The sequence below is a fragment of the Elephas maximus genome, chromosome 21 (genome assembly GCF_024166365.1).
Source record: "Elephas maximus indicus isolate mEleMax1 chromosome 21, mEleMax1 primary haplotype, whole genome shotgun sequence".
NCBI classification, from domain to species: Eukaryota; Metazoa; Chordata; class Mammalia; order Proboscidea; family Elephantidae; genus Elephas; species Elephas maximus.
Window position 1 is genome coordinate 53857089 of NC_064839.1, and position 26525 is coordinate 53883613.

General features: G+C 56.5%; 1 protein-coding gene across 3 annotated transcripts in view; it reads left to right on the plus strand.

The window, feature by feature from the left end:
* The window catches only part of ZFPM1 (zinc finger protein, FOG family member 1), a 67566-nt gene extending 53160 nt beyond the window's left edge, over positions 1 to 14406 (plus strand). For all 3 annotated transcript variants that reach the window (XM_049864177.1, XM_049864178.1, XM_049864179.1), the window contains 6 exons: positions 5512 to 5614; positions 7139 to 7348; positions 10070 to 10303; positions 10752 to 10847; positions 10932 to 11078; positions 11234 to 14406. In XM_049864177.1, coding sequence (XP_049720134.1) covers positions 5512 to 5614; positions 7139 to 7348; positions 10070 to 10303; positions 10752 to 10847; positions 10932 to 11078; positions 11234 to 13083 — 2640 coding nt within the window. In that variant the 3' untranslated portion in view covers positions 13084 to 14406. The remainder of the gene's footprint in view (positions 1 to 5511; positions 5615 to 7138; positions 7349 to 10069; positions 10304 to 10751; positions 10848 to 10931; positions 11079 to 11233) is intronic.
* The last annotated feature ends 12119 nt before the right edge of the window (positions 14407 to 26525 follow it).

The window sequence follows — 26525 nt, forward strand, 5'->3', positions numbered from 1 at the left end:
AGAGCCATGAATTTCGGCTTCATGTAAGGAGCCTGACCAGCTTGCCACAGGGAAGAGACTGTGATTTTTAGAGCTGGCTCTGCAGGCAGTGAGCTCCTTGTTACTAGAGGTGTGCAAACAGTAGGTGACACTTTGAAGGGCTGGAGGGAGAAGTGAGTGGGCTGGGAGCTCCCGGCTCTTGTCTGAACTCTCCCAGCGTTCAGATCCTTCTTCAGTGACTAGATAAAGGCAGGGGCACCTGAGCAGTGAGACTGAGGGCCTTGGCATGTTCTGAGTGGGGCCTGTAACTCCCTCACTCATTCTGAGGCCCCCACTTTTAGCAATCCAGCCCCACCCAAGATGGATAGGTGTGTGTCCCAGACACACTGTCACACCCCTGGTGTGCGTACACTTCCCTCATTTCCTCCTCCCCCAGCTCCATGAGGCAGGTATCCCTGCCCCCATCTTATAGATGAGAAAAATGAGGCTTCAAAAGATTAAGGAACTTGCCCAAAGCACTCAGGATCAAACAGCAGAGGCAGGACTGAAAGCCGTATCTGCTCAACCCCACAGAACTAAGAGGCCGGCCACGTCTGCCTATTCTGGGAGCAGGTCCTCCTCTGGCTGTGTCCCCGCCCAGCCTCAGCCGCCTCATCCCCCTCTGCCTCCTGCCCCTGCCTTTCTAGGGTCTCCTGTCCTTCTTGGGCCTGGGGTGTGGGTTACTGGGGAGACTTGGTAAGACGTTAGAAACTTCCCAGGGCGGCAAGGGGCCGGCGTTTTGAGGGCCCTGCAGAGGAGAGGAGCCGAGGAGGAAGCCGCCTGCTTCCCTCTCTCCCTCCGGCTTTATCTCCCGCAGAATTAAATCCTTGATTAACCCTTATCTCCCCAGCGTGGCCGCTATCTCTGCCGTGGCGCCGAGTGTCCAGACACACGGTACAAGATGATTGATTTCTCAGAGATACGCACGCCCGTCCTGATACTTCATTTATTGTCTAAATATTTTTGCTAACATTTCAGCGGGCCCCTTATCGAGCTGGGCTGATGAGTCCCAGTTCTCTCCGCTCCCCTCCCTCCCGGCCTACCCCAGATACGTCCTATCAGCCTCTGGCCCATCTGTCTCCGCTGTTCAGAGCTGGAAGGAGGGAAGGGGGTGTGGATCGGATGTGGCCATCCTTCCCCACTCAGTCCTCCCCACCTCTTAGGGCTGGGGGCCACTCGTAGGCTGGGGGCGGGCAGGATGGCTCCTGATACAGCCCCCCACACCGGATGTTGGGGTGAGCACCCCTGGAAGGACACTGAGTGCACAAAGCCCTGGCCAGAAGTCAAGAATGTTCTAGCACTCACTTGTCTGCTGTGTGACCTTGGGTAGGTCACCACCCTGACCCAGGTTGCAGCTTCCACCTCTGCAGAACCAAGGGCTGGAGTAGATGGTCTAGTACACAAATATGATACGGAAGAGACACTCATGATGGATGATGGATGGATGGATGATGAATGTGTGGGTGGGTGGATGGATGGATGGACAGATGGCCACAGAGGGATGGATGGGTGGATAGGTGTGTATGATGGATGAATGGGTGGGTGAATGGATAAGCGAGTGGATGGATGGATCCACAAACAGGGATGGATAGGCAGATGGATGAGTAGAAGGGTAGGTGGATGGGTGGACAGATGGACAAAGGGATGGGTGGGTGGATGGATAGGCAGAGGGATGGATGGGTGGATGGGTGGATGGACAGGTAGATGGGTAGGTGGATGAGTGGACAGACAGAAGGACACATGGGTGAGTAGGTGGGTGGATGGATGGACGGATGGACAGAAGGATGGGTGGATGAATGAGTGGGTAGGTGGATGGACTGATGGATGGACGGAAGATGTGGAGGATCATGCAGGCCTGGGCTCTGGTCCTGTGCAGCCACTTCCACCTCTGTGGGCCTGTCTCCTGGCCGTGGGACGGGAGACCTTACAGAGTCTGAGGTGGATGAAGGAGTCCAGGTCAGAAGGTCCTTTGCTACCAGACATGGGCGGGTACTTCTCAGTACAGTTGAGGGCAGAGGTGAGTGGGGACCACCATCAGCACCTACCTCGGCCTCTGCCCCGACTCTCCCACGAAACTGCTGTGGTCTCTCGGGTCCCCAAAGTAACCCCACACTGCCCTCTTGAGCTCTCGAAGGGCAGTTGGACTGCCAGGACAGCCACCTCACGCAGGACAGGGAGCCCACCCACCAGCCCCCTCCCCTCGAAGGGATGCACGTTTGAGAACAGCCTCCCCCGATAAAGTTGTAACAGCGGATGCGGTGGAGATAGGGTTTCTGATGGTTATCGTGCCCAGCGCAGACGCAGACACTGACCTCTTTGTTGGGGAAACAAGGAGGGTTCTCAGACCCACGGAGAATTTAAAGTGGCCGCTGTTACCCTGGTGGTAGGGAGCAGTCATGGTGAGGGCGCTGTAGGGTGGCTGGGTGAGCTGGGCCCCAAAGGGCCCTGAACTTTGGAATGCTGGAGGTGGGGGTGAACCAGGACTCCCGGTACAGAGACAGGCAGCGCACCCTCTCTATCCTGGCAGAAGGGCTGGGCTGGGAAGTTAAAAATAGCTCCCCTTTGCCAGCCCCTGCACCCTGCATGGCCAAGGTGCCTTTGCCACCAGAGAAAAGGGCTTCTACTACAGGTGGTTCTGAAATGGGGTAAAGAAAGTTAGCGGGTCCTGAGTGATGCAGTGTCCACAGGGATGGCAGAGGCTGTAGCGGCTTCCTGCCCAGTGCCGTAGCGGCTTCCTGCCCAGTGCCACAGCGGCGTCCCCGGGCAGGAACCTAGATGGGTGGGCCGAAGCAGGCTCCTCAGGTGGACTTCTGGGGTATGCTGCCTGGTGTAGGGCAAGGAGCTGGCCCAGGGCTGGCTGGTGGACCCCGCCATCTCAAGGCAGCAGGGAGAGCCTAGGCAGAGCCGTGCTGGTTTCTCCCAGAAGTGAGGGTGGTAGTCCCACACCCAAAGGCCAAGGGCCTGCAGGGTGGCCCAAGAGGAAGGTTCTCCACCCCTCTCCGGCCTGCCCCTCCTCTATAAGTGGGGGTATATGTAGGCTCCTTCTCAGAGAACTTTAGCCCAGGAGAGTATGGATAGGAGGCCCACGTGGGTGTCTTGGCCTATTTCCCTCCTGGGAGTCAGGCTTGCTCCTCCCGTGGTCTCCTCCCTCACTTCCCACTGCCCGACACAGACAGCAGAATGTGTGCCCACTCCCTCCCTGGTTGGCACCACACAAACACCCCCTACTTGTTGGGGGACAGTGGGGGACTCCTCCTGGCCTGTGGCCAGAGCCAGGCTGCAGAGGGCTGGGAACGTGGCGGGCAGCGCCTCCTCCCACTGATACCGGGCGTTCTGCAGCGTCAGCAGAGTTGCGCGCGTGTTTTTATCATGCTGTGAACACTCTGCTCCCCAGAGTGATAAGCGTTAAACCGACCGGCAGGCTGTCAGTCTCAGTTTGAGGGTTTAGAAATATTGGGACGAATAATTAGATTTCATATCGTCACCACAGCAGCCATCCAGGGATCAGGCAGATTAATTTTTTCACCCTCCTCCATTCATTATTATTCATTAGACCTCACCGAGGCAGAGGCGGGAAGGCCAGGCCCCGCTGCTGCGCTGGGAGCTGTGGGGTCCTCGGCACTGTCGCTGGGCCCACTCTCGGGGGCCATGGTACCAACCATGGTGGCCAGGGAAGAGATTGGTCCTGACCCATCCCCGACTGACCCTATGACAGTACCTCAGCAGAAACCTCCAAGCCACAGGGACCCTGTATGGCATCCAGCCCTGCCCTGCAGCACTCAGATCCCTGTAGGGGGTCCACCAGACACTAGCCTGTCCCAGCAGGCTTTTCACAACGGGGTTGGCATTTGGCATCTGTGGAGCTGGACCAGCGCCTGCTGGTGGACATGTCTCCTGGGTCCCAAAAGCCCAGCCAGCCAGGTGTGTCCACTGAGCAGGGTGACCTGAGGGCCACAGGGAATGGAAGCCAGGGCAGGGACTGATGTGTGTGTGGGTGCATGCCAGCACTGTGCACGGATCAACTACACCCTAACATCCAGGCGGAACTGAGTCACAGGGAGATGGTGACCTGCCCATGGCTCCCAGCAACCAGCTGGCAGGACCCGCGCTGGGCTCCAGGCAGTCCCCCGTGATGAGGAGGGCCCAGAGCAAGCACATGGCTTGGACAGCCCCATCATCCTCCTGGCATCTCCCCAGAGGGGAGCAGATGGATCACCCACCTGCAGATGAGGAGCCAGGGCTCAGTGAAGGTGGCAGGTGCCCAGGGCTCAGAACTGCCCTGTCCTGGTGACCACATGCTCCTGGCCACCCCCAGTGACAATTAAAGGGGGTGATGCAGAAAGTCGCTTATGAAAATACATTTATATGCATAAGACAAAAATCAAGTTGACTTCAAGAAAAATACTCCAACACAAGGCATGCACAACACCTTTCAAGATGGTATCACTTGGTGGGGTCGGAGACCCCCCACCTCACCCCACTCCCCACAGAAGAACAAGCGCAGAACTGGGGTGGGGGCTCTGGGAGCCCAGACACTCGAGATGGCCCTTCCTCCTCACCCCCCCCACCCTGCACCTCCCGTGCTGTGCAGGAGGGAGACTGAGGCCCAAGAGGGGCAGGGTGGTCACCACTCCAGTGTACACAGGGCCAGCCGTGCCCACCAGCCTTCATTTCCTCACCGCCCCACCACTACCACCACCTCACTGGCTGCCCCACACAAAGTTGCTGCACTCTATGGCCTCAGGGCGGAGATATCCTACTGCCCTGGGACCTCAGATGGTTTGTGGTGCTTGGGGATGTCTGCCAGGTGCTGGCCCAGGATCCAATGGGACAAAAGCAATCCCTGCCTGTGCCCTCCAGTGGGAGAGGGGAAGTGATCAGTCCCCCACAGCTACGCTAGCAGTCCAGGGGGCACTGGGCTCTGGGAAGCCACCGAAAGAGGCTGGGGAGCAGGCAGTGAGGAGGCGGCCTGGGGGCACATTAAAGTCCTTCTCTGTCCCCTTTGTGTTGATGTGGACTTCAGCCCACAGAGCTCATTTCAGAGGTCTGGGGGGCCTTGCAGGAGAAGGCAAAGGGCCCAGCCCCACGCATTACCCCGAAGGCTGCGCCATCGCCTTCAGCACTCTTGGAGCCCAAGGAAGGGGAGGTGTTGGAGAGAACGCAGATCTGGGTGCAAATCCTAACTCAGCCGCTCATTGGCTATGTGACGTTGGGCTGGCCACTTAGCCTCTGTGGGCCTCCATGTCCAAGACAGCCCAGAGCTCACCCAGAGAAAGGGTAGGTCCCCACTAGTCCCAGTGGGGTGGTATAACACAGGCACCTCCTTATGGCCCCAGTTAGCTTGAACCAGCTGACTGGCAGCTGGGTACAGTGATTATCCACACCAAGAAGTGAAAATGAGAGTGCCCATGGTGGGGGGTGGGGGGAGGGGAGCTCTCCCTGTGCTGACCATGTCAGAGTCAGGAGGGTGACCAATGTGTCCCTCCCCCGCAGAGCCCTCCCCTGACCCTGCAGCTGGAGGATGAGGTCTGCTGGCTGAGGACACTGCCCCAGGCTGAGTCGGAGGCTGAAGCCAACTCACTGATCTACAGGAAGGGTTGGTATCACGTGGCACTTCCCTCAGCCCCTTGGCCTTCTGGAAGGCTAGGGACATTCTGCTCTCCTGGGCTGGCCCTTAAAGGGAAAGCAGCCTGTTGCCCAAAGGGGGCCCGGCCCTCACCGCTGTCCCACTGCATCCCACACCCTGACGGCACCCATCAGTGGTGGGCCAGGGAGCTGTCCCATTCCAGCCCCCAGGGGCTGTGATCAAGGCCGACAGGCCCCTCAGACAAAGACCAAATTGAACTGCTGATAAAGGTAGCGGTATGGGGGAGGGAGGCTCTCTCTGTGGGATATAGGATCTCAGGAAGCCAGGACACCTGCTTCCCCTCTGGTCAATGTGTGCTCTCAGGCACCACCAGGGACCTCTGAGAGGCTGATGGGGGGGACCCCCACGGCCTAGGGTGACCCCACAGGGGCCCAGCCTTCACTTCGAACGGAGTCCAAGGCCACTAGCTGGGGTGGGTGAATGCAAGCCCAGTTGCTGTCTGGCGCACACCCAGCCCAGCTCCTGAGAGGCCAGCCCTTGTAAGCAGCTCCTGCCTCGAGCCCCTGCCCTGCCTACAGAGCCTCCAAGGGTGTGTAGGGTGTGCAGTGGGTATGGGCTCAGGATCTAGGACCACACTGGGCTCCCGTGGGACCAGCACTTCACCCTACCTGTAGGATGCCAGAGCACAGGGGAGAGGCAACTCAGGAACAAAAGGCTGGGAGCTAGCAGCTGGTATGGGCTCCAAGTGGCCTGCCCCTGGTAAGCAGGGCTCCAGCCGCATGTGATGCCCAGAAGGACAGGGTCCTGACTGTGCCGATGCTAACGAGGATGCACTTGTCCCAGCAGCCACCAGATGCTAGACTTGATGCTCCATCAGGCCCTCTGAGCTTGGATGGGACACCCACCTGCCAAAGAAGCTCTCCTCTCTGGCCTGGGCACAGGGTGACCTGAGGCCAGCGTTCTCCCAGGCCCATCCTGCTCACAGAGGGGTGCCACTTGGGGCCCTCAGCACAGCCAACAGTGGCTGCTGAACACAAGAGGCACCAAGCTGGTCTTGCCTCTCCAGCCAGAACACAGCCTGCCCGCTCTGGAGTTCTGTTGGCCAAGGCTGCCCCCTACAGGCAGCCATGGGAACAGCAGCACCTGGCAGGACCACCTGAGCAGGTGGTCATTCCAGCAGCACACATTTCTGCCACCCTCTGGCCACTTTGCCAGGGGCTCAAGCAGCTGCCCATAGTCTTTCCTAAAAATAGGGCAGCTGGGAAGGCTGACCTCAGGTCCCTCCCACTGTGCCGCTGAGATGGGTGCAGGGCCAGGGAGTGCCCTCTGCTGGAGGGTTCATTAGCACCCCCACACCCAGAAACTGCCCATGGACTCAATTCTCTCCCCCTAGCTTTGACGCACTCATCTGTAAAACGGGACGGAGCAGAGGAGCTTCTGAGGATGAGGGGCACAGGCAGGGTCTGTACCAAGCCAGCAATAGCTGGCCTGGTACTGTGGGTCCCCTTGTCACATGATCCCCTCTCCCCACAGACGAGGCGCTCTGGTGCAGGACCACCAAGCCGGTGCCAGCGGGCGGGCTGCTGAGCATGCGCCTCGTGGCTGAGTCCCACAGTGCCCCCAGCCCGCCCAGGAAGAGGGAGCCAGGGGAGGCCGAGGGCCAGGCTCCCGTGCACACGGACATTCAGCTTCTGCCCCAGCAGGCCGGCATGGCGTCCATCCTGGCCACAGCGGTCATCAACAGTGAGTACACCTCATCCTGTTCCCACCCCACCTGGTCAGAGCTCCACAGCACAGCGACAGCCAGGCTGGTCCTCATCTGAGCCAAGGAAGAAGGGGCCACAAGCCAATGCTTACAGGGTCAGGGGCCAGGTGCCGGAGAATGCCAAGGACGGGCTGACCAAGGGCAGGAGCAAGCCACACAGGGGCCTGGAAGCAAAACCCCATGAGGGAAGGATGGGAGAGAGTGCCCCCACTGCAGATGGCACGTGAGAGGCATGGAAGAGGGTCAATGGGGCTGGTCCCTGAGTATACCACTGGGGGACCCCTGAGCAGGCACAGGGCTACAGCAGAGAGAGAGGACAGGGGGTCAGCAGTGTAGCCGAAGTCATCAAACAAGGGGATAAACACCGGCAAAGAGGCCATCAATCAGCTTGAGGCTCAAACCTGGTCCTGTGCCTCCCCAGCTGGCAAGCAGAAGCAAGGGCAGAATCCGCCTGGCTTTGGAGCAGAGCAGGGCTTTCCCACCACAGCAGTACTGACACTGGGGCCATCCTGTGCACTGTAGGATGTTTAGCACCCACTAGATGCCAGTAGCACCTCCCCTCCACCCAGTTGTGACAATCAGAAATGCCTCCAGACGTCACCAAATGTCTCCTGGGGGCAGAACTGGCCCTAGCTGAGAGCCGTGGAGTAGATAGGCTGGGTTTGTCATTTCTCACAAAGATACTTTTAGAGCCTTAGTAGGTTATGAGAACTTAATAGAATGCACTTAGTCCACAAATAGTTATTAGCATCCACTGTGAGCCACGCAGTGCCCCAGGCCTGGGGTCACCAAGGGTGGCAGTGGCCTGCGCAGGGACCTAGCACTCGAGGGAGAGGCAGATGGTGGCTCTAAGCTAGTAGGAGGAGGAAGGACCCAGATGTTGACACGCCCCATGGAGGAAATCAAACAGGATGAGGTGATAAGACAAGGCTGCTTCACTTGGGGCACTCAGGAAGCCGCCCGGGAAAGATAGCTGTTCCAGAGTCCCGGGTGCCAAAAAGGAGCAGTGGGCGAGGAGCTGGGTGCCACCTAGGCCAGGGAGATGGCATAGTGGCCGGAGCCTATGGGCAGGGCGAGCTCGATACAGGCTGAGGCCAGGGGCAGGCATATTTTGCGCAGGCTACCTGAGCCACCATGGCCGGGGCCCAGCCCATGGTTGGCCCTCAGGGCCCACGACCACCCTCGCTAAGTCTAGAGGCTGCAGCCTGCTCGAAGGGGCCCCTCCCTGCATCCCAGCCAGAAGCACTGTTCCCAGCAATGACCTTGCAGATTCTAAATATTCTCCCTGCCCCCCACGGCCTCTCAGACCCAGGATCCCAGCCCAAGGTCTTGCCCAGTTAAGAACACAGCTGCCTGGAGGCCCCTACATAAGAGAATATAAAAACAGTAGAAATAAAGACATTAGCAAAGAGATTTAACCCAGAAATGTCACAAGAAAAATGGCACGTACCCAGGCATGAGGGGACGAAGAGGCTACCTCACCCATATAGGTACAGAAATTCCAAAAGAGAGACCCAAAGCAGCCTCCTGAGGAGGAGAGATAACTGTGGATTCTCAGGGTAAACACCAGGGATGCCAGGGTGAGATGCAACAGGTAGTATACTAGTCCCTGAGTACAGCAGACCCCAAAGCCAGATAAAGAACCCCAGAACCCTTGGTTCAAGGCCAAGGACAGAGCAAAGGCTTCATGTCCCTGTCTCCACTGAGGGCCTGGTGGGGATCCAAACAAGAGGTTGGGGCAGACAACAGCAGGGATGGAGGCAGAGACAGATGGAACCTTCCTTAGAAACTTGCTCCAAAAACAAGCTAAAAACCTGAGCCCTGACCAAGCACATACCAGGGAAATCCTCACACGTGGGTAAAACCCCAGGCTGCTAAAATGCCTACACACTTAAGTTCAATGTATTCTGTTTGGTGCATTTGGGGATCACCTGGTCAGTTGTTGGCATGGGGGCCTGTAGGTGGCCAGTGAGGTCGGGGACAGGAGGGCCCTCTTCCTTCTCCTGCTTTGGTCACAGCGCCTCTGCTCACCCCACCCTGAAGTGTGCCCAGAGTTGTGTACCAACTCTCCACCTGGGCCTGGTGACTCACACTCACGGGGTCCCTATGCACCAGTTCACTTTCACATGCCTGTTCACACACAGGCGCACACCACACACACACCATCTCTTCTGTGAGCACCAGGCCTACGCAGGCCCTCAGTCTGTGCACACACATCGCCTGTACATGGCCGCCCAGGCCACAGACATGTCCAATAGCACCTCTTCTGGGCGTCCAGCCTCACTCCAACATGCATCTCACTCCCACATGCCTCCCCTCAGCACCCCTTGAGACCAGAATGGCTCCTATGGGGCTTGTTGCTGGACGAGATCTCTGGATGGCAGGCATGTGGGCTGTGGGCTGTGCATCCTGGGATTACTCAGGGATCCCAGAAACCTGTGGAAAAGGAGGCTGGGGTTAAGGGACAAAGAGAGGGGGTCATAGTTACAGGAAGGGAAAGGTTCAGGGAGAGCTGGGGGCAGGAGGAGGGGCCGCAGGAATCCCCCATCCCTATATTCTTCAAGGTCACAGGGCCGTTGCGGCCAATCAGGGCAAAGCCCTCACTTATCAGGGGCCCACGGCCTGGCCTTGCCTTGGGTCGTGGGCTGCCCCTCTGAGGCCAGATGCACCCTCAGGCTGCTCGGTCCTCTTACCCACAGAAGACATCTTCCCCTGCAAGGACTGTGGCATTTGGTACCGGAGCGAGCGCAACCTGCAGGCCCACCTGCTCTACTACTGCGCCAGCCGCCAGGGCGCTGGCTCTCCCGCCGTGGCGGCCACTGAGGAGAAGCCCAAAGAGGCCTACCCCAACGAGCGCGTCTGCCCCTTCCCCCAGTGCCGCAAAAGCTGCCCCAGCGCCAGCTCCCTAGAGATCCACATGCGCAGCCACAGCGGTGAGCCACTGACACGCCCTCCTGCACCCCCACTGCACCCCGCTCCCTCCCCACCACCATGCCACGTTCTCCAGCACCCCACCCAGGCCTGGCAATCTTCACCCTGCCCACCACCCACACCCACTACCCCCCCCCACGGCAACACTCCCCGCCCACTTCCGGACGCTGCTGCTCTTTAAAATAGCGTGTGTATCTTTGCGCAGCCGTGCCTGCCCACCAGGCAAACGCCACACCTAAGATTTGGGGAGAACAGTACACTCCCAAGAAAGCTAATTCAGGAACCTGTGGGACTTCCATGAAAGCAAAGCCACAGATGTACCCTGGCGGTGGTCCTCCCATGGGGCTGTAGAGCAGGTCTGCAGTGGTCCTGGGAAGCTGAAAGAGCTCTCCATACCCAGCCTCCCTTCCCGGTGACCGTGGCCAACCCCTCACATGCCCTGTGTTCCAGGAGAGCGCCCCTTCGTGTGTCTGATTTGCCTGTCAGCCTTTACCACTAAAGCCAACTGTGAGCGGCACCTGAAGGTCCACACGGACACCCTGAGCGGTAGGTGGGCGGGGAGGGGGTGGGAGACCAGGGGTGGGGCCGTGCCCACTGCCCAGGTCCCTGACCCCCACAACCCGCTTGCAGGTGTATGTCACAGCTGCGGCTTCATCTCCACCACGAGGGACATCCTCTACAGCCACCTGGTGACCAGTCACATGATCTGCCAGCCCGGCTCCAAGGGTGAGCTCTACTCACCAGGCGCTGGATTCCCGGCTGCCAAACCCCCCGCAGGTGAGCAACCCCTCCTGGGGAGGAGTGGGGAAGAGAGGGCCACTATCAGCCTTGGCTCTAAGCTCCATCCCCATTGGGAACCAGCCAGCTCTCTTCTGGCTTTCCCCCTCACCATAGCCCCCAGGCCTGACGTGGGGCTTTGGGGTCTCTTGCAGACAGCCTGGCCAACTTCCCGCATCATGCAGTCCTGCATGGCGCCCTGGCCACCGCGGACCTGGCGCCCACCCTATCGCCAGGGCTGGAGAGGAAGCCCCACGCCGAAGCCACAAACGGAGAAGCCTGGGCAGCCCCCCAGAATGGCGGTGAGCCTCCCGTCATCCCCCGGAACATCAAGGTGGAGGCAGAGGAGGAGCCAGAAGTGGCGAAGGCTTCGAGCCCCACGCCCCGGGCCCCCTCACGCACGCCGTCGCCGCGCAGCCCCCCGGTGGTGCAGGTCAAGGCCGAGCGCTCCAGCCCCTCGCCCGCCTGCAGCCCCGCGCCCGGAGAGCTGGGCACGCCGGCTGGGCCGCTCTTCTTGCCGCAGTTCGTGCTCGGCGCGGACGCGGTGCCGCAAGCCTCGGAGATCCTAGCCAAGATGTCCGAGCTGGTGCACAGCCGGCTCAAACAAGGCCAGGGGGCGCCGGGCCTCTTCGCGGGGGCGCCGGCCCCCAAGGGCGCCACCTGCTTCGAGTGTGAGATCACCTTCAACAATATCAACAACTACTACGTGCACAAGCGCCTCTACTGTTCCGGCCGCCACCTGGCCGAGGACGCGCCCGGCGTGCGCAGGCCCAAAGGACCCCTGTCCGCGCCCGCCGGGAACCTGCTGTCGCCTCCGCACCCGGCCCCGGAGTGCGACGCGGGCCGCTCGCCGCCCAGCCCCGAGGCGCGGGAGGAGGCCGGCGCGGGACCCGGGGCGCAGGCAGCGACCCCCGAGGCCGAGGCGGCCGGCCGGGGCAGCGAGGGCAGCCAGAGCCCCGGCAGCTCGGTGGACGACGCGGAGGACGATCCGAGCAGGACGCTGTGCGAGGCCTGCAACATCCGCTTCAGCCGCCACGAGACCTACACGGTGCACAAGCGCTACTACTGCGCCTCCCGCCACGACCCGCCGCCCCGCCGGCCAACCACCTCCACGCCTGCGGCAGGCGCCCCGCCGCCCACGCGCACGCGCAGACGCCGGAAGCTCTACGAGCTGCATGCGCCCGGCGCCCCGCCCCCGCCAGCACCTGGCCCCGCCCATCCTTCGCCGGCCGAGCCGCCCGCGTCGCCGCGCCCCGGAAGCGGAAGCGGCCGCGCACTCTCCCCGGGCGCTGATGCCGCCGACGGCCCCATTGACTTGAGCAAGAAGCCTCGGCGCCTGGGCACCGAGGGGCCACCCGTTCCTGCAGCGCCCGGGCCGCTGCCTTTGGCCGACTACCACGAGTGCACAGCGTGCCGCGTGAGCTTCCACAGCCTCGAAGCCTATCTGGCGCATAAGAAGTTCTCGTGCCCCGCCGCGCAGCTCCGCGGCCTGCGCGCTCCCGACGACGCCCCCTCCGCCGCCGCCGCCGCCGCCACCGCCGTCGTGTGCCCCTACTGCCCCCCGAACGGCCTGGTGCGCGGCGACCTCCTAGAGCACCTCCGCCGGGCGCACGGGCTGCTGGTGGGCAGGCCCCCAGCCGGCCCCGGGGCGCCCGAGGCCCGGACGCCACCTGCCCCCGCCGCCTCCCCGCCGCCGCGCGCTCCCCGGGACAGCCTCAACGGTCAGGAGCCGGCCGCCGGCAGCCCCCGGCCCGGCCCGCCCGCGTCCCCGGCCTCCACGCCGGCCGGCAGCCTGTCGCCAGTGCCTGACGCTCTGTTGCCGCCCCCGCCGACGACCCCTGCCCACTCGGACAAGGGTGTGCAGACCCCCGGCAAGGGGCCGCCGGTGCCCAACGGCAACCACAGGTACTGCCGTTTGTGCAACATCAAGTTCAGCAGCCTGTCCACCTTCATCGCCCACAAGAAGTATTACTGCTCCTCCCACGCTGCGGAGCACGTGAAGTGAGCTGGCCGCCGCACTCTGCTCCCTGTCACCCCAGGAGCCGGGGCTGGCCCGTAAGGATGGGACTGCCCCCAGGCTCTGGGGACGCTTGCTCCCGCCACACGCGCGGAGCACGGGCCTCGGCAGACGGGGACTGCTGGTGGCAGCGCCCAGCTGGACTATTGGCACTTAATAAAGACGTTAAGTTTGGTGAGCACAGTGGTGGACAGGTCTCCTTCTCTGAGCAGAAAGTAAAGGGGGCCCTGATAGCAGTTCCTGGCCAGTTCCTTGGACACCAAGCACTGTCCCAAACACCTCCGGCTGCCGCGTTTTTGGTGGCCTGAGGTCAGCACCACCCCTAGCGCTCACGGGCCAGTGGGTCCGGAATGATCAGGGCTCTTGCCAGAGTCGAACAGCTAGCAATGGCTGGAGCCCCAGGTCAGTGTGGGGCCACAGGATATGCTGTGTGGCTGTTCTGGGCCCACTCCCAGCACTGCCCAGACCCACTGGGGGCTACCTCCCTGCAAGACCCGACCAAGAAGGCCGGCCTGGTCACCACATACTAAGGGCGTAGTCCTGGCTGCGCACAGCCCTCCCATCCACTTGGTCCCAGGGACCTGGGTGGCACCTGTCCACTCTTTGACCACCAGGGATGGGAGCTGCTGGGAAGGAGCTGGAGAGAATAGAGAGGATGGAGCCCCATGGTTGCTGAGGCAGGGGTAGAGTAGGACAAAGCAGAGCCCATGCACCGGGAGGGGCCACGTTTGAGCTTGATCCCTAAAGCTTTCCTGACAATGAGGAGGGGGGCCAAATCCTGACCCAGGTTTTGCATCTGTTGGTGCACACCCCCCTTGGAGAGAGCAAGTGGGTTTGGGCACCTTCTGGGGCAGGGCAGTGTAGGAGCCATGCAGGGTGATGGCTAATGAGCCTGTGCCTTGAGACGTGTAACAGTCACCCACGTCGTCCACAGGCTCTTGCCCAGCTGACTTCCACCCCTGGCCTGAGCTTGTCCGGACTGGGTTCTCAGCATTCAGGGCTCCTGCACCCTCCAAGGGGCCTGGAAAACTGTACAGCTACCATGCTTTACATTCACTCTCTGCAGACCAGCTGGGTGGAGAGGCAGTCCAGGCCTGTGATGGGCACTCAGCCCTTCCTGGGTTGGAACAAGCAGCTGCAGTGTGCCCCTCATTTGCTTTGTTCTGTGTGAATTTGCATGGAAGGTTCCCAAGCCTGCCCCCATCTGGGCCCCTGAGGGACTGCAGGTATTGCTGTGATTTCCAAACACTTCAAAAACTTGACCCTGAATCGGAATGAGCTTACTGTATGTAAATTGAAAATAAATTTTTTTTATGGTGCTTGAGAACATCAGGGATATGGTCTCAGGTGATCAGCAGATGTTGAAAGGGGGAAAATCCCACTCAGGCTTGACGAGGTAGGCGGCGAGGCATCCCCACCACCACCACACACATATACATAAACCAAAGAAAACCAAACCCGTTGCCATTGAGTCGATTCCAACTCATAGTCACATGTGTAAAATGTAAGGCACACATGAGTGTGAGCTGACCCCAGAGGAAAGGGCTGGAAAACAGGCCTACTGGGCCTCACTTGCCGTGTTCCCAGATGTGCCTCAGTTTCCACATCTGTAAAATGAGGAACAAGGAGGGGATGGACTCAACTGTGCAGCTCCTGAGAGTTCAGCTCAGGAGGCAGAGACTACCCAACCTGTGAACCTCCACCTGATGGCCCAACTGAGCCATGCCCTGGTGAGGTCCCTAGCTCTGCAGCCCACAGGCCCCCAAAGGCCCCAGGAGGGAGGGCCACTGAAGCACTGGGTCCTTGGTCACATGCCCCCCATCACCACCACGCTAGGCTGGGCCTCCTGCCACCCCTGCCCCATCGATCAGCTCCCCTGGCCTGGGTGGACCCCCATTCAGGCCCTGAGTCTGTCATTCCTCCTCCCAGGACTCAACTCCAACCATATCTGTCTCCTCCACACTCCAGAGACACCCTTGGTGTCCCTAACCTCCCCTTGAGCCACCACCCCCTCTCTCCTTCCTTCTCCCAACACCCTTCCACACTCAGCCGCTCACACCCAGCACACTGCCCCCTTGAAGCCACCTCTTCAGGAGTGTCCCTGACCCTCCATCATGTCACCCTGGGCATCTCCCTCGTAGGGACGACCGCTCTCTAGACTTACCTGGTTTCACCGTCCCAGTCACTCATTCCCCCCCCACCACCCCATGTGTCCGTGAGCCCCGGGAGGGCAGGGCCTCTCTGTCAATTGCTGCCTCCTGGGCCCCCGGCCCATCATGGGCATTGAGGAGGGTGCATTTGTTGAAGTAATGAGCAAATGGACCAAGGAACAACCAAGCTTCCCCCTCCCCCACAGTTTACCATCGGTCCCCAAATCCAGCTGCACTGACCTTGAAACTCCAGCCAGCCTCACTTATCTTCCCCTGGGGTCTCCTCTTTTTTCCCTCCCCACACGCCCTGCCATACTGCACTGCCAGTTGCATCTCCCTGAGATGGCACCCTCTGAGTGGGCCGCAGCAGGTCCTCATGCAGGGTCTCTGTGCTATGGACATCCTCTCTGCCAGGCACACTGCCAGCCCTTCACGAGCCCTCTCAGCTGTCCCAGAAACCAGGCTCTGATTGTACCACTTCTCGGATGAAGACAGCCAGGCTCAGATAGGCCAGGTGGTCTGGGGTCACCAGCCACTGAGCCCACCTGCCCACTTCTCCCAGCACCCATGGTCTGGACATCTGCCCAGCCCTGGCTGCAGACAACTCAGACCTCCTGGGAAGGCTGGGGTGAAGGTAGGGAACCCCAGGGGCTGGTGGTTGGTGCTATTGGGCAGTGTAGTGCCCATCCCAGGACCCCCTGACCTCGACCGCCTCGTGGTCTACTCTGAGGCACCTCTCCAGGTGCTGCCCCCAGGCCTGGGCAAGCTGGACTCTCAGAATCACACAGGTGATGCCTGCAGGCACCAGGGTGCAGCAGTGCAGCGACCCATTTGAGCCGCCAAGTGGGCACAGTGGCATGTAGCTGGGAGGCAGGGAGGGCCCGCAGAGTGCCCCACTCTCCATGCAGGGAAGCAGGAAGGGCAGGACAGATAGAGGCCAGCCTACCACGCCACCACTGCCCGCCTGCCCTCTATCAGTGCCCCCCACCACACCCATCGACCTGGGGTGGTGAAGATGAGCCAGGGGGCTGATGAGGACCAGAGCTGCTCCAGCCCAGCAGGGTGGTAGGCTCCAGCAGGGGCACATGGAAGAAGCAGCCTGCAGCATCAACCTGGGACAGTATCCATATTGACAGGGACTTGGGCCCTGGATGAGGAGGACCCAGGAGAAAGCGCTAACCACTGACCAACAAGGAAGGGAGAGATGCCCAGTGCCCCAGGGCACCCATCGCAGCCTGGCAGATGGCACGGGCTTTGGTTCATCATGTAGGCACAAGCCAAAGACCAGCTGCCTGGGTGGGTCCCTGCTTAAAACAGAGGCAACTCCAAATTCTAACCGAGCCACACCTCAAAGCTCAAAACACTCGGAATTCCCTTCCTCATCAGGATTATCATCAGAAGACCCTTCTTGTCTTTTACACCGTGTTCATATTTGCACTAATGGCACTGCTAAAAGGAACAATTTGATCAACAAGTCAATTAGAGCCAACAGGGTTTGTTTGCAAACCGGGAGCATCCAACCTAGAAGTGGCAGGGCTCACTCAGGCCCGGGGTTCAGTTTTTAAAGACCAGAATCAAAAGGTCAGCGATTTGAACCCACCAGTTGGCTCCGAGGGAGAAAGAACTGGCAACCTGCTCCCGTTTAAAGATTCCAGCCTAGAAAATCCTATGGGGCAGTTCTAGTCTGTCACATAGGGTTGCCATGAGTCAGAATCAACTAGATGGCACCCACAACAACAAGGGGATTTCCAGTAGAGAAGTTTCAAAGATTGGGTCAGAGGTGTGTCTTAACTGAAGGAGGGACTTACAAAGCCAGAGCCTTTCTGTCATTGGTTCTATATTCTACTTGTCTGGTGGGGACTGGGTACGTCTCCTATGAGAGTCAGAAATACCCTTCAATGTCAGGTTGACTTTTGAGGAAAGTCCCTACCCTTAGAACACACCAAAACTCCCTATTAGTTAGTCCTGTAGAAGTTTGTACCTGGCATAATTGGCCGTTTTGGTTTATTTGTTCTCACAAAGATTTTTGCACCTGGCAGAACCAAAAAAATCCAAACTGGTTGCCATTGAGTCAATTCTGACTCATAGTGACCCTATAGGATGGAGTGGAACTGCCCCATAGGGTTTCCCAGGCTGTGAAACTTAACAGAAGCGGATTACCACATTTTTCTCCCTCGGAGCCGCTGGTGAATCCAAACCACTGTCCTTTCGGTTAGCAGCCAAGCACTTAACCACTGCACTCACCAGGGCTCCTTACCTGGCAAAAACAGCCATTAATTTTTAGTTAATATTTAGCGGCACAAAGGCCACAGTGGGTTTACAGATTGGCGGTTCAGCACAAATTGAGGCAGTGGCCCCAAATGGTACTGGTGGCCCACATGTCTCTCACTGCCCTGGAAGCAAAAAGCCAAATAAATAAGAACAACAACAAATTTCATTAAAACCATCATCCAGTCTACATGTGATCTTAATTTCAATTAAGAATTTCCTTGTAGAAGCAGTAAAAATTATTAATTTTATGAAGCCTCAACTGTTGAGTCCATGTTTTTTTAATAGTTCGTGAAACAGGAAGTGCACATGAGCACTTGGGCCACATGTGGAAGTAGGATGGTTGCCTGGAAACAAAGCTGTGGTTGGCCATGTGCTCTGGGAGGTAAACTGGTCTGTGATTTCATGGACCATCATTGTCAGAGTTGAGAGAATGAATGATGGAAAACTATGGCTGTCCAGAGTTAGACCCCATGGATGAGGGCCTGTGTTGGCAATGGGGAAAGAACGGGGAGCAGAGTCCTTTGCTGGGGTCTCCCTCAGGGGTGCTAGGAGGAGACTCCTGGACTGGGGGCTTTGTGCGTGAGCAAATGTGGTTCACCAGCCTGTGGGCTCCTGTGGGGGAAGGGGCTGGGAAAGGGTCCCAGGAACACCAGCTGGGGGACAGAGGGAACTCGACCATTGAAATGGCTCCCCCCTCCCATCTCTCCTCCCTGCAGCTGCTGGCTGAGGAGATTGGTAGGCTCGAGCTTGATTATGTCCTGGGGAGGGTGCAGTCACCCAGGTGGCCCATGTGGGTGGGTACGTATTTTCCTCTGTGGGGCAAGGCTGTGAATAGAACCTCCACTGTGAGTGGCATAGTGAGCTCCAAGGAGTTGGCTGGAGGCTGGTCTCTCTCTGCCCTTCTCCCTCTCTCTGTGTCTATTTGTCTGTCTCTCTTTGTTACACTCTCTCTCTTTTGCCACATCATGACATTAATTAAGCTGTTGTTTAATAGTTTTAATATTTCATAAAAACAAATTCAAACACCAAAAATGCTTGGAGAGCGTAGTCTCAGACCAAAAGACAGCCTTTCGCATAAAATAAATTTGGCCTCATAAGATTCCCTACCTTCTCTGACTTCACTGCACACTGATGGAAACGTTGCACAGGTCCCTGGATCAATGTCTGGGAACCTCTGGTCCCGTCTTACCCTCCCATGCCCCGCCTTGTTTTATAGAAGAGGAAACAGAGGGTCCGAGTCAGTGGCATCACTAGGGCTGGTGTCACTCAGTGCGGTAACTCATGGCTTCATCCCTCACGGACTTCCTCTCGTACCAGACCATACAGAATCCTTGGTAATGTTTTTTGTACTAACGTTACTCATAAATTGTAATTCCTGTAAATCATTCCTTCTTTTCATTTAATTACTGCTTCATTCTTGAAAAATTTATTAATATAGGTTCACAGATATGACAGATTATAGCTAAAACACCAGAAAATTTGACAAAATCAGGGACTATAAAAATACCGGCAGCAATCAGAACAACAGCACGTGCTTGTGGCATGTGCAGGCGACACAACATGATCAAAGCATCCTTGTAATTGGCTAATAATGACCACTCTGACCTGAGAGCATCAGAAGGTTCAAAAAGTAAATTAATCAAGAGTTTTAGCCTTGTAGGTACAGTATGTTGATACATGTCAACTGGGCTTACAAAAATGTTTTTGTTGTTGTAACTAACTACAGTGATATTTTTATAAAAAATGAATTTCTGCTGAAACACTGCACTAAATTTTTATAGACAGTCCTTTTGGTGTCATCCCCTCTGACCCTGTCACTAGGTGCAGTCCACACCCCCTTCCTCCCCTAGTGACGCCACTGGTCTGAGTGATTAAAAGCCACGCCTCTTTTCAATGCTCTGACTGTAGCAAGTGGACAGACAAAATAAACTCTGGCCGCTTTTAGCCGGATTCATGCAAAACTTGCCAGGCAAAGAGGAGACAAGCTGGAGTCTCAAAAGAAGCTAGAAATATCAGAGAAGATTAAAATTGGGCCATTAGTCTAAAAATAGGCAGCATTTCAGGGCTAATTTCACAGAAGGCATCACCCTGCTGTCTCACTCTGTCGTGTCTAAAACCCTTTGGCTCAGATTGTCTAAGTGCTTGGCCACTGCTAGTCTGTTAGTGTGTAGGTCATTTGGTTTTCAGGCCAATGCTCATTCAAACACCAACAGAGAGTGCCAATGCCTGGGGCAGCATGGAGGCAACTCGGGATCCTCCAGCTTAGGCCCCCAGAGGGACCACTCAGTGGGCTGCAGGGGCTTCTGGTCAAGACCAGGGGCACAGCTAGGCCATCCTGTCCCAAACAGTCTCTGGGCAGCCCATTGCCCTGCAGGACTGAGCCTGAAGCAAAGCTTTGCTTGTCACTTCCTGTGGTTGCAAGTTCCAGGGCTCCAAATCCAAACTTCACTGCCAGGGAAGAGCAAATACACCACACCTTTCTGGAACACTCCAATGACCGACCTCTCTCAGGAAAGTTTGAGGAGGAGGTGAGCTGAGGATGTCCACCTAAGCTCGTGGTCCACATGTGATCACCTAGAAGGCTCCCCATGCCTGCATACACCTGTGTACATCTTCAAAGCCAGGTGTCATGGCAAAGGGTGTGCCATCACTCCATTCTGACCCAATCTCTGCTCAAGCGGCAGGCACCTTCTCCTCGGCCCTCCAGTCTCCCACCCGCAGGGCATGGCCTAGCACCAGGCCTGTCTCAGGGTAGACGCTGCACCTTTTCCCCTGCATCCCAGGGCCCAGGTGCTGGAGCCCGTGGGATTTCCACTGCACCACCAAGTGGGCCCAGGAAGCTAAAGATGGCTAGTTTTGGTGGACACAGGCAGGCCCATGGCCATGACCCCACAGGAGCAGACACAGTTACCCAGTGACCCCCAAAGTGGCTTCCAGCCCAGCCCGGCCCCTGACAAGGTCCCACCCATCAGGGTCCTTCTGGCATGAGACAAATCAAAAACATCCTCGGAGCAGCCAGGTGAATGGCAGAGACTTGCACCCAGGTGTGAGAGAGCAGGTACATCTCTATTCTCCACCAGATTCACCTGGAGCTCTGGATACACCAGGCAGGGCCTAACATATCACACTGTGGAGCGAGGAGCCTCAGAGGGCATCTTACCCCAAATCCTGGTTTTGCCATGAGGAGATGGAGGCCCAAGGAGGACAAGCAGCAACCCCACAGCCCCACGCTGAACGGAACTAGATCCAGAGCCAGCCGAGCAGCCACCCGAGGCCATGCAGCCAGTGCCACGGGGCCAAGGGTCTGAGTTCACGCTAGGTAAGGGAGGTCTGTGGACAGAGGCAGCCTGGTAATGGCCTTCAGAGAGCTGTCTGCTCCATTATCTGCCTACGACTGATTAAATAAGGCTCTTGTTAAAAACACTCATTAGATTGTTAACCTCTCCAAGCCATTTTTCTTACAACTCTTTAGCATGGCTTAGAGTCAGTTGAATATGCCAGGTTTGGCAGGCAAAGGCAGAGCTCACATGGACCCAGATGGCAAGAGAGGGTCAAGGTTAGCACACCCCAGGGTGTGAGGGGGCAGTGTGTTGAGGCCACAGGAGGGGCCACTTCCAGGTGTGCAGCTGAGAACCAGGCTCCAGGCCCGAGAGTCAGCACCCTCTGCTCCAGCTCACCCCTCCACCCCACTCTCCTCTCCTCCTGTGTGTGTGTAACATGGAATTCACCATTTTAACAGTGTTCTGTGTTGATCCATAGGGTTTTCACTGGCTAATTTTCAGAAGTAGAATCACCAGGCATTTCTACCTGGTCTGTCTTAGTTTGAAAGCTCTGCTGAAGCCTGTCCACCAGGGGTGTCCCTCAGTGAGATGGATTGACACAATGGCCTCAACGATGGACTCACACATACCAAGGATCATGAAGCTGATACAGGACTGGGCAACTTTTCAATCTGTTGTGCATGGGGTTGCCACGAGTTAGAGATGACTCGACAGCAGTTAACAACAACAGCATAGTTATTTACGTGTAGATTTTGTCTCCTGTATCAGAGGGAAGACTCCTGTGGACAAAACCGGCACTGTATTTGTCATTACCAAGCCATAGGCCTGGTACTTCATTACAGTTGGAGAATGAATGAGATGTTCACAGGGCACTTGGGAAAAGAAGTTGGTCAAGTACTCTGAGCTCTGTATGCAGAAGACATGAAATGAGGAGTATTCTACCCAGTCTTTCAAAACACAGTGTTCTCGAGAGACCTCGCTGTTCCAGCTATGATTTTTTTTAAGCCACGGTGTTTAAGCATCACAAGTGAAGTGCTTTTTTTCCCCTCCCTGGAATCTGCTATGAAAAGCAAGCTAAATGGGCATTTGGGAGGAGATGACATTCATTATTTCATAAAGCTGCACAAACATAAATCATTTCAGCCACAATAAGCAAGATGAAAGAGCTCATAAACTTTCGGTTCAGAGATAATTCATGCGAATGTGAAATGGAATGCTGTGCTCAGCGGAGGATCCAGCCCCGAGGAGTTGGATCCAGGGGAGGCAGCAGGAGTCACCTGCACACTCGCCATCGGCTGGGAGCACCTGTCCCCTGTCCGTGAGTGCTGTAGGGTGGGGATACCATCCCAGTGCACGCCTGGCACAGACAGTGCTGATAAATACTTCTGGACAAATGAATGAGTGAATGAATGAAGGAGTCCCACTTTGGGTCCTGCCTATGTCTGCTCCCCTTGGCATTGGGGTCGCCCAGATTGGCCCCAAATGGCACATTGGGATTTGGGAGGCTCCTCTTCCAGGCTCCCCATCTCCCACAGCCCCAATCCTTCTGCCTTGGGGGACAGCCCTGGCTTGGCCCCTGAGGCCATCTTCCCACCTGCTGCCCTTTCTCATCTGGGTGTGTGACCACTGGGTGTAGCCATCACCTCTGAGCAGGCGTGCGTCTGAATTCCCAGCATCTTCTGCTGCCAATCTTAACACTTCCCTTCTCTCTCCATCTTAATCCAGGGGCTTCCTCTGTCCCTCGATCCTGTCTCCCACCTCTGACCCCTCTCTGCCTCCCCTACAGCTGTTTGGCATTGCCTAAACCAGTTGCAGAAGGGCACTGGTGGTGCAGTGCTTAAGTGGTTGGCTACTAACCAAAAGGTCGGCAGATCTAACCCACCAGTTGCTCCACGGGAGAAAGATGTGGCAGCCTGCTCCCATAGAGATTTGAAAACTCTATGGGGCAGTTCTACTCTGTCCTATAGGGTCACCATGGGTCAAAATCGACTCAACATCAGTGGATTTGGTTTTTGGTTGGAAATCAGTGACCATTGAATTGACTCTGACTCATGGCTCCCCAAATGTGTCAGAGTAGAACTGTGCTCCATAGGGTTTTCAAAGGCTGATTTTTCAGAAAGAGATTGCCAGGCCTTTCTTCTGAGGTGCCTCTGTGTGGGTTTGAAACGCCAACCTGAGTGTGCTAAGAGGCCACATTTTCTTAGCTTCATCAAGACTGGCCACAGACCCCTGGTGGAGGCCTCAGGGGCCACATTATTCACACCCAAAGACATCTACGCCCCTGAAACCTGTGAAGGTGACCTTATTTGGGAAAAGGGTCTCTGGATATAGGATTAAGTGAAGGATTCAGATGGGGAGATGATCCTGGTGGATTGCCAGGGTGGGCCCTAAATGCCATCACGTGCGTCCTTATGAGAGGGAGGCAGAGGAAGATTTGACACAACGGAGAAGGCATGTGAAGACAGAGCAGATATTGGAGTGATGCAGCCACAATCCAAGGGATGCCTGGAGCCACAGAAGCTGGAAGAGATGAGGAAGTATCCTTCACTGGAGCCTCCGGAGGGAGTGCAGCGCTTCTGACACCTTGATTTCAGAATTCTGGGCTCCAGAACTGCAAGAGGATAACCCTCTGTTGTTTGAGCCACCCAGTCTGTGGTCTCGTTACAGCAGCCATGAGAAGCTTACCACTCACGCATTCTCCCCTAGAGATAACCCCCAGCCCCAGCAGTAGGACAGACCAGCAGCTCAGGGGGCTTGGTCTGAACGCTGATGTGATTCTAACGCTTTACCCTGGAGCCGGAAGTGCTCTGCTGTGACCGCGGCTGTGGTTGAGCAACCACCCCAGCCCCTCTCCACCTCCATCTCAGGGGCCAGCTCTAGGGTCACTGTACATTCCCCTTCAGGGCCAGGTGGGGGTAAGGGCAGGTAGTAGGGCTCATCCTTGCTTAAGAGAACGAGGAGCCCTGATGATATCCCAGAATTACAGGAATCACCCCCAGGTGCTTGGTTGCCATGGAGACAGAGCAGCGCAGAGAAGCCTCTGGAGCACCCAGGGGCCCTGGAAGACCTTGCTGTAAGTGCCCCATGCTCCACAGGAGTCAGGACAACCTAGGGGGCAGGGGAGAAACAGCAGCAGTCACTGAGTGACCTTGGGTAAGTCCCTTCCCTTCCTTGGGCCCCAGTTCCGCTGGCTATAAATTCAGGATCTGTTCTGTCTTGGTGGTTCCCAACCTATGAGAGTAGGCTCTGGGAGTCTGGATGTCCAGCCTCAGTCCACACCTGCCTGACAGTCATGAGCTGTCTACTTCTGTGCCCTGTTGTCCATCTGTCTGTCTGCACTGCAGTAGAGTTGCAAGACGTAGACACATGTTAAGCGTTCCAGGTATCAGAGCAGGTCTTAGTCATTACAAGTTGTTATGGATTGAATTGTGTCCCCAGAAATACGTGTTGAAGTCCTAACACCTGTGCCTGTGAATGTGACCCTGTTTGGAAATAGGGTTTTCTTTTGTTATGTTAATAAGGTCACACCAGAGTAGGGTGGGTCCTAAACCTAATCCCTCCTGAGTGACCTTATAAAAAGCAGAGTAGACACAGACATGGCGCCTGTACATAGATCAAGAGGCAGTTGTTCAAACAGAACAAGGGGATACTGCATGGTTTAAAGTCAGGAAAGCTGTGCGTCAGGGTTGTATCCTTCCACCAGACCTATTCAATCTGTATGCTGAACAAATAATCCGACAAGCTGGACTATATGAAGAAGAATGGGGTATCAGAATTAGAGGAAGACTCACAACCTTGCTTGTTAAAAGTGAAGAGGACTTGAAGCACTTACTGATGAAGATCAAAGACCACAGCCTTTAGTATGAATTACATCTCAACGTAAAGAAAACGAAAACTGGACCAATAAGCAACATCATGTTAAATGGAGAAAAGATTGAAGTTGTCAAAGATTTCATTTTACTTGGATCCACAATCAACACCCGTGGAAGCAGCAGTCAAGAAATCAAAAGACTCATTGCATTGGGCAAATCTGCCGCAAAAGACCTCTTTAAAGTGTTGAAAAGCAAAGATGTCACCTTGAAGACTAAGGTGTGCCTGGCCCACGCCTTGGTGTTTTCAATTGCCTCCTATGCATGTGAAAGCTGGAAAATGAATAAAGAAGACGGAAGAAGAACTGATGCCTTTGAATTGTGATGTTGGTGAAGAAGATTGGCTACACCATGGACTACCAAAAAATAAATCTGTCTTGAAAGAAGTATAACGGGAATGCTCCTTAGAAGCAAGGATGGTGAGACTCCGTCTCACATACTTTGGATGTGTTGTCAGGAGGGATCAGTCCCTGGAAAAGGACATCATGCTTGGTAAAGCAGAGGGTCAGTGAAAAAGAGAAAGACCCTCAAGGAGATGGATTGACACAGTGGCTGCAACAATGGGCTTAAACATAACAATGATTGTGAGGATGGCGCAGGACCAGGCAGTGTTTTGTTCTGTTGTGCATAGGGTCACTATGAGTCGGAACTGACTTGATGGCACCAAACAACAACAGACACACACATACATACAGGGGGAAGATGGACACCAAGGAACACCCAGGGTACTGACAAGGAAGGACCCTCCCCACAAGCCAACACCCTGGATTCTGACTCCTGGCCTCCAAGTTGTCAGGACAACAACTTCCTGTTCTACAAAGCCCCACACATGTGGTGTTTCTTTTACCGCAGCACTAGGTGACTAAGACACGGCTGTTTCCACTCAACAAATACTCACTTCCCAAATGAACTCACCCCTAAGCTAACCCCTGCTCCCCACCCCTGCCCCGGCCTCTAGGGAACCCAGACTCAGGCAGTGCCATGTGCATCCCTTCAGACACTTTCACTTTCACCCCCCTGCTTCTGTGCAGAACTGCACCAGGCATGTCTCTGATGCAATGCCTTCCACTGCCGGCACGCATCCAATGTCCCCATGCGTTCCCTGGTGCTCCCAGCCAGTCTTCTGCCTGCAGGATCCCATTCACGCTTCCTGAGTCAACTCCTGACTCCCAGGGCAGGATGAGCCAGAGCACCGTCAGAGAACACATAACACACTGGCCAGGCTGTCACGGTTTTCAGATGTCCTTGAACTTCATGCATATTTAATCAGCCTCTTTTTCTGCCCTGGGCTGGGGGCCCTCCCTGCTCTGGTATATAGTTTGGCAAAAGCTAGCATGTCACCATCTTTGAGTGGTTCTCAAGACAGCCTGGGTGGCAGATTCTAGTTTTCCAAAATTCTGCTTTTAACTTGAGAGCTCATATTTTAATTTTGGTATCAAATCCTGACTGTTGTTTTCCTCTGGCCCAGTTAGTGGTGACAGATACTAACAAAGACCAAGCATTCATCCCTGTAATGCCCACCAGGACTTTTTTCCCCTGAAAAAAAATGCTTAAAATGATCATTAACAATGTCTGGGTGAAGGCCATGGTTTTACAACAATCGAGGCTGGGCGTCCTCGAAGCTCTTCTTCCTGTCTCTCACCTCCACCTCCTCTCCAGGGAGTAGGGAGAACCACCCAGGTGGAGTCCAGACTAGAAGTCCAACCCCTGAGGCCTGGGACATTCGAACGTCCTCGTTCATGGGAAGGAAGACCACAGAGAACCTGGATGCTGAGCCATTGGCACAGGGGCGTCTGTCCTCCCCTGGCCCTGCTGTCCACCGTGGACAGGGCAGATCCCGCAGTACCCCGCCTGTGCAC